This window comes from Necator americanus, chromosome II (genome assembly GCF_031761385.1).
Source record: "Necator americanus strain Aroian chromosome II, whole genome shotgun sequence".
NCBI classification, from domain to species: Eukaryota; Metazoa; Nematoda; class Chromadorea; order Rhabditida; family Ancylostomatidae; genus Necator; species Necator americanus.
This window is the reverse complement of record NC_087372.1, coordinates 14,525,310-14,533,104: the sequence shown is the minus strand read 5'-3', so window position 1 is coordinate 14,533,104 and position 7,795 is coordinate 14,525,310. Positions and strand designations below refer to the sequence as shown.

Sequence of the window (7,795 nt, the reverse complement as noted above, 5' to 3'; positions counted from 1 at the left end):
GCGACTAAAACATTTATGCCCAGAAGTTAAAAGCACCGTTCCTCGTCGAAAGCATCTAGATAATGTACTGACGGCTAATAAAAGGGTCTGCAAAGGGGATTCAAGTCACAGGAGAACAACATACATCGTATAGGACAACTTGGAAATAAGTACATGCAATTAGCGTATTTTCATCAATAACCAAGACGAATACTCAACAAGTAAGAATTTCCGATTAAGATGAAGAACTAAATTTACAAAAACGCTAAGAAGAGAAATATATACAATCGAAGTCAGAATTGCTTCTGAAGATACTTCAGGACCACCAACGAAGCAGAACTGCCCTGTCCTCAAGGTTCTCGGAGGTGTAGCGAACGTAATTGCGGTGAATACCACTTTTTGACGTTATATTTAAATTGTGTTTTGTTTTTTTTTTGCTGGTACTTTCATCGCTTGTTTTGGACTGTGCAGGGGCTTCTAGTCTCACAGGTGGGTGAGGTTTTGTTGTAATTATTTGAGTTAAGTTAAGTTAAGTTGTTGTTGTTTTGTTGTAAGTACGAAGGAAGGTTAAGGGAGAATGTAGCTCGGGGGTGTGAACGTCCAGCTAACGCCGGACTTCAAACTGCTTGTGGTTCTCGCTTCGCTCGCTTTCTCTGATAAAAAAAAAATTAAATGTAGTGGTGGTTTCTGTAAATTTTTTCTATTCTACGGAGAATTCTACGGAGTTGAATTTTCTTCCCTCCGCAACTTTTTTTTCCGTTCTTTTTCTAAGAAATTTCGGCATTGATGTAAGATTCAATTGTTTTCTTCTTAAATGAGTCAGTTCTTGTACTGACTGGAGAATGTAAAAACTTCAATTTACGCCTGTATTTCATCGCTACCGCTTGAATTCGAAAACACTAAGTGAAATGTTAGGTATTCTAATCCCTCTCTCCAGCTATTAATGTAGAATGATGTGCTAAAGTTAAATGACGTGAACGTGATCTACTACTTAGCCACTACTTGAATAGCTGTTTGCACGCCTGTTTCTTAGAGGCATCAGCCCACGAATCTGAGGTGGTGGATTTCAGGTGAAATATTCTTATACGAGATACTAGATTATGGAGAGGGAGGTGATTCTGTCCATTTCTTTCTAATTGCCGTAAAAAACGGCCCGGAAGATGCGGCGCGTGCACAAAGTTGGCGCGCTCCAATCGATCTCGTAGAAAGTAGCGCACCGGAACGCTTGAAGGCGTATCTTTCGGGCCGTTTTTTTACAGCAATTAGGAAGAAATAGACGGAATCACTCTTCTCTCCATAATCTACGATTCCGTATAGGAATACTCCACCTGAAATCCGTACCAGCTCAGATTCCTGGGGTGATGCCTTTAATTCTGAAGGAAGGATGTTACCTATCTGAGGCAAACATGAGGGAATGCGGAATATGTACATGGAGCGAACCGCAACACATGCAATTATCACGGAAACGAAACGGTTTCAACGTCTCATTTACCTTTTGCGCATGAAGTTGCTGCGCGATACTACTACGATACTGCACCACGGCACACCAACTCCGCGCTGTTGGATCCGTTTCACCACATTTCACCGCTTTGCGATGCCGACACACCAAATAGACGCCATAGGACCCGTCTCATTCCTTTTTGCAATTCCGTGACACACACACCACACGCATACACATTGCTTGATACTGATCCTCGTAGTTCTTGACACTGGCTCTGCGGTGGAATGCTCGCCTATCAGGTGGGTGGCACTATTTTACTTCCCAACGATGGAAATTTGGCATCTTTATGGGCTATTTTTGTAACACACAAACAAACACACATATACACTCACGAACTAAGTACTTTAATATTTCATCCTAAGATAACATCGTTTTTGTGTCTTCAGCTTCCCAAATACGAACATACTGATCAGATCCAAGGCTGCAGGGCATTATTTCTACAACGCCTGACTATAGAATAAATATCGTGAAGGTGCAATGCGATGAAAACATTGCGGAGTCTAGTCGAGCAAATATTTCAAAGTATTTTCGAGTTCTCGAATACTTCGCAAATCTTTGCTGAATTAACTATTCGGAATAGGCTACTAATTTTTTTTTGAAAGTTCAGTTAAAGGCATCACCCCACGAATCTGAGGTGGTGCAGATTTCTGGTGGAGTATTCGTATACAGGATGGGAGACTACGGAGAGGGGGGTGATTCCGTCCATTTCTTCCAAGTTGCCGTAAAAAACGGCCCGGAAGATACGGCTTCAGGCGTTCTGGCGCACCATTTTGTACAAGAAGTTCGATTGGAGCGCGCCAGTCTTGTGCGGCGCCGCATCTTCCGGGCCGTTTTTTACGGCAATTAGCAAGAAATGGACGGAATCACCTTCCTCTCCGTAGTCTCCCTCCCGTATACGAATACTCCACCTGAAATCTGCACCACCTAAGATTCGTGGGGTGATGCCTTTAATCAAGAATTCCGATGTTCGAATAAATTTGAATGTCAAACCCACAGCGAAGCTTAGAGTTTGGCTAGGAGATTGTGCGCGGTTCCCCTCATCTTTCCCTAATCGTTCGGGTGGGAACTGCCTAACCGTTCCTACGAGGTACGTTAGAATGCGCTTATATGTACATTTTAGCAGCCTATACATTTTTCTCAGTTGAATAGGCTGCTCAGAAGATGCCATTCATCTTCGACCGCTCGCTCTAGGATCCGGCAAGTGCAGAAGGGTGGCGCATTACAACTGAAACCGTTGTGAGAAATGACATTTTCCATGCAGTTTTTTTAAACGACGATTTTGGAAAATTGGGCGGAATTACGCTGTTTTCCACAATCTATTAACCAAACTCAACGTTTTCTCTTTTGTCTCCGCACCACGTCAAAATTTTGATACGCTTCCTTCAAATAAATTGAAATAATCTTCAGTAAGACCACGGGGACCGTTCTGAATGTATGATCACGTGTGCAGAAGCACTACGCACCCTTCGATTTGGGACGATGTTGTAGGAGTGTTTAGGAACGCGCACATCGCGGATGCATCAGATTCGCGGCAGATGCGTGATCTGCACGTCGACGTTCGTCTCAAACAATATCGCTGCCTTGCAATGTGGTCACACATTTCATTTCGACTGTGTCAGCAAATGGGTCGAGGTATGCTTAATCTTGTAGGAGATGAACGGTGCTATCTCGACAATCAGATCACTTTTAAGCGTTCGAAAACATGTCCAAACTGTAGAGTTCGTACTACTGAGCGGCAGATCATAAAACACCTATTCTTCGACAGCCCGGACGAGTTCAATTCCACGCAGTTAATCAATAGTGATGTTCAGGTTTGAACCGTTTACATCACGGGGAAAATATAGTCGGTGGGGGAGAGGGCACTCAGTGGCGTCTTTATTTTTCGACGCTTTTTTCTCTTAGTAGCATCAGCTTATATATCATAGATCCTCTAAGACTAATGCTTCGGTCTTAGGGCCCCGACTGATTTAATTATTTACTTCGAGAAATAAGGGTGCCGCTGGGTTCCCCTCTCCCCACCTACATTTTGCCCTCCGTCACTGTTCAATTATTGTTAAGAGCACTGCTGTCACGAGCTGCAGCAGAGCTGTTACCATGAAAAGATGTCTAGTTGTGGCCGGCTGCGGGGTTACAGTTGATTCAGCAAATTTTAGTTTTGGGTGAGAAATTACGGAGACAACTACACATAATGTGGCGCAGTTTCTGTGCGTTTCTTTTTCTTTGTGGTCCTCCATCATTTTCTGTAATTGGTTCCAACCGTTCTTAATAGTCTGCGCACCGATGTAGCAGACGAGCTTAGATCCAGAGGGTGAATTTTAGGCGGCTGCTCGCAATTAAATTATCTCCAGCAAATAATAGCATGCGATAATTGTATACAGCATAAATATTTTTGATCACACTGTTTCGTAGGAAGAAGAACAATTTTTGCAGAGTTAACAAAGTTAACCAAATTCAATTTGAAATTACTGCACTGTGTATGATATATGCCGCAAGTTTGATCAAGAAATTTAGAAAAATTTTCATCAACATTCATATTTTCTAAGTAGAGTTTGATTTTCTCCATATCTTTTAAGAAGACTAATGATACAGTTTTAACTGATTTCCTTGAGCTGTAGCCAAGATTGGTATCGATCTTTATTAAACAGCGGCTAACGTTTCGGCGATATCGCCTTCGTCAGAGCCTGGAAAACTCAAAGCCATCAGTGACCTATCCCCTCAAGCGCCTCATCACCCTACAGAAAGCACCCAAACGATGGCCCAGAGAAGATCCCTTTCTGTTTACCTTATATATCTGATGATATGAGCAGAGCAGTACGGGGCTGTCTACGAAAAGCGGGTCTAAGGAATGACGTGAGGGTTGTGGAAATACCTCCAGCAAACCTCAAGGCGAAGCTGGTACGTAACCGTGTGTATGATCGACTCGCACAACTCCCAGCTGCGTGGTTTGCCCGTATGGCGAGAGGGTGATTGCATGATATCGGGGTGGTGTATCGTATCACGTGCAGGTTGTGCGGTGACGATTATATAGGGGAAACGGAACGCCCATTGTGTATTAGGGTCAAGGAGCATCTAGACGGACTCGCAAAATCAAAACCTTCACCCCACTTGGAGCACACCGTAGAATATGTCATCCAAACTCCGAAGTGAGGTGAAGTTCGTATATTATCCTACGAGTCCGAAATCACAGCACGCAGAACGCTAGAGGCCTTTTGGATAACCGCTAAAAGTCCAAAAATGAACAAGAAGGATGAGTGCATTGCGATCACAAACGAGTTATCCCCGTATCAAGACTTATGCGGGTTTTGATCTACGGGGCGGGCCGTGGGTCCCTATATAAAAACCCTTGTGACTCGTAGTTGTGGTACGTGGTGGTCTGCTGAGTTAACAAGTCTAGCTAATGAGGTGTACTAGCCTATGTGTTGCTGTTTGAGTTTGCTTACCGTTTGGGTGCTTTCTGTAGGGTGATGAGGCGCTTGAGGGGATAGGTCACTGATGGCTTTGAGTTTTCCAGGCTCTGACGAAGGCGATATCGCCGAAACGTTAGCCGCTGTTTAATAAAGATCCGATACCAATCTTGGCTACAGCTCAAGGAAATCAGTTAAAACTACGTTTCAACATGCCGAGATTCAAAGACAGTCGAACATGGGCAATACTAATGATACAATGTGTTTGTCGGGATATTTAGCAGAACAGACACTCTATTTCTTGTCAAATTCGCTTTTTTTTTGTTTTGAGAACATTAGGAAGAACAACTATCAAACAGGTTCCGAAATTGTAATGTTGTGATGGGTCTACTGTTTTTTCTTTTTTCTTTCTTCTCTCACTCCTGATGTATATGTATAATAAGTTTTTGATGCCTAGGTCGAAACACTATCAATAGCGTTAGAGAAAGAGAGGAGTGACCATCTTGAAGCTCAGGAAGAAGTACGAAAACTCAAGGACAGCGTATCGACTCTTCAAGCAAAGGTACTTTGTTCGCTTTTTCATTGCTGGAAATTTGCATTAGTGACGTTTATATCTGGATTGACCCATCCATCGCAGTTGTGTTGTGCGCTACATGCATAACAACATCTTGCAAGCACCTTTATTGGCTTTATTATCTCCATTAATTGCAAAAAAAAAAGCAGTGAAGAAAAAGAAAAAAAAAGGAAAGAAAGCATCAGAAAAGCTAGTGCTCTGTTTTCTCAACTTGACACTCCGTTTTAGTGGTGTGAAAAGAACAGAATCTACAAAATTAAACAAAAGTAGTACACTTCTTCCTTGGTAAATGAGTAGTTGTTTGTCGAGAGATAAACAACGTTTTGGGGCTATCGTATATTTATTCATGTTGTTTTCTTTAAAGTTTCACTATTATCTATATTTTTCCTATTAATAGGTGTGTTTTTCACAAAAAAAACGTTTGTGACTTATTCCTCAGCCTAATGTATACACAACGGCAGTTATGTCTATTGTGAAGTGTTCCAGCTAGAGAGAGAAAGAAGTCGATTTCGCGAGAAAGTTCCATCGTTAGAAGCTAGGAACAGGCAGTTGGAGATGATGCTCGTCAATCAACAGGAGCTTGAGAAAACTCTAGAAACTACGAAGAATAGACTACGGGCTTGCGAATTGTAAGGCATTTTTTTTTTTGCTTGAAGTAATAAACTCCTTCTGAGAGGCTTTTTTTTAGTTACAAGGCCGTCACCGCGGGAAAAGATGAAAATGCCATAGACAAATACATCGGAGATAATGGCTCTTTGGAAGTTGGACAATTTCTAAACATTTTGAGAAGGTTGGTTTTGCTGAAGGAAAGCCCAAGGAAGTATCCTGAATGGGCATACCGCGATCCTACCATCATAACATCTTATGCTTTGCAGAAAAAAAATCTGCTGCTATTGTTGGTCCTGTACATTAGATTAATTTCTATCAGATTTTCAAGTTACAACATATCATAACTCAGCAAGTGTTCAGGCAGCTGAAGGAAACGCGAAACATGCAGGTTTCTCTAACAAAAGACTTGCGTTCCGAACGAGAACAGCTTAGAAAATCGAAGAAAAAGGAAAATGAATTGAAGAATGTAGTAAAGGTATAGATATTCTCCTCGTGTCTTTTTAGAACATTGTAAGTTATTTTCTTTGAAGGCACTTGAACGAGAGCTTCGGGATGTTCGCAGTGCTGCCAACATGAGCACTTCTACTCCATTTAATCCCAAGCTTAGAAGTTTAGCGCTGGATCAAAGGTAGGATATGCTTAACCGAATGCTTTAACTGTTTTTACAATCATAGTTACAGCCCTTCAAAAAGGAGTTCCTTGGGTTTTAATGAGTCCATAGAGCTCAACGTTGATGTCATTTCTTCTGCTTTGAAGCGACGGGTTAATCATGTCTGTTGCCAACTTCTTCTCTTTTTCTGAAATGCTACTATGAACTCCAACAAAATTTTCCTTACAATTCTTTAGGTTCCCTTTCATGAAAGGCCGGGTCCAAGTGAGAACGTTCAACCCCTTTTGCTCGACATGTCGGATGATGATGAGGTTTTCAATACATCTGCTGCTGACGTTTCACTCCAATATCCTGCTTCTCTCGACAAAATGTAATGCGTTGAACTCGATGTATTCGGTATCTCCATAAGTGTGTGCGCATTTTCAGAGCAAGTCCCCGTGTTCCAAAAACTTTGCGAGAAAGAGTCGCTGCAGGTTAGCAAACCACGGTGATGGACTGATTGAGATTCTGTTTTTAAAATTTTTATTCAAGGGTCGGGGAACAATCGTACAAAACTCTTAGGAGGAGTCCACAGCGCTGCTGAGAAGGCGTTGGAAAATTTGGAGTTGAGGTAGGCCACTGGATTTTCCGTCACGACAGTTTTTTTTTATTTCGCCAAGCATTACATTGCTATGGCAATGTTTATTCTAGAAAACATTTTTACCACTGATGGTTTTTGAAGGAAAGTTTCGGCTTCTGAATTGGGAAGGAAACCACTGGCGAAGAGAAAAATTATTGAAAACTCCTCAGCAAATCAGCGCCTTTCTCAATTCTTCAATAAGAAGTTCAAAAGTGATGAAGTTATTAATTTGGAAGATTAACTTTACGTTCGCTAGCACTCGTTTCTCTTTTTTGTAACCCTCTTTATGTTCTTACTTGCCTGTATGATATGTTTATTCAACGTGCCAAACTTCTCCTGGTGTTCGAATTTAATCTTCGAGTCATCACACTGATAATCAGGCGTATCTACATCTGTACCCTGTTATTTCATTTTGTTGAAATATTTACTTCAAGTTTTGCTGAGATCTCCACAAATTTTTCCACTTGTAAGTTTCGTTGCTCAAAATCATTGACAGCGT

The 7,795-nt window shown here is 41.7% G+C and overlaps 1 protein-coding gene across 2 annotated transcripts; it reads left to right on the top strand.

Moving 5' to 3' along the window:
* Window positions 1-15: 15 nt before the first annotated feature.
* RB195_017843 (uncharacterized protein) lies at window positions 16-7,537 on the top strand (the record flags this gene model as incomplete). 2 transcript variants are annotated; one of them, XM_064185018.1, is made up of 14 exons in its annotated part: window positions 16-25; window positions 451-468; window positions 2,979-3,112; window positions 3,172-3,291; window positions 5,342-5,446; window positions 5,945-6,087; window positions 6,147-6,248; window positions 6,428-6,542; window positions 6,598-6,695; window positions 6,748-6,838; window positions 6,914-7,047; window positions 7,104-7,150; window positions 7,209-7,287; window positions 7,399-7,537. In XM_064185018.1, 14 exons carry the CDS (start codon window positions 16-18, stop codon window positions 7,535-7,537), a joined length of 1,335 nt encoding a protein of 444 aa, XP_064040898.1. The 2 variants fall into 2 exon arrangements, with proteins under 2 accessions (XP_064040898.1, XP_064040899.1); XM_064185017.1 differs by lacking the exons at window positions 16-25; window positions 451-468; window positions 7,399-7,537 and adding an exon at window positions 7,368-7,386 and having other exon boundaries at window positions 2,996-3,112.
* Between the last annotated feature and the right edge of the window lie 258 nt (window positions 7,538-7,795).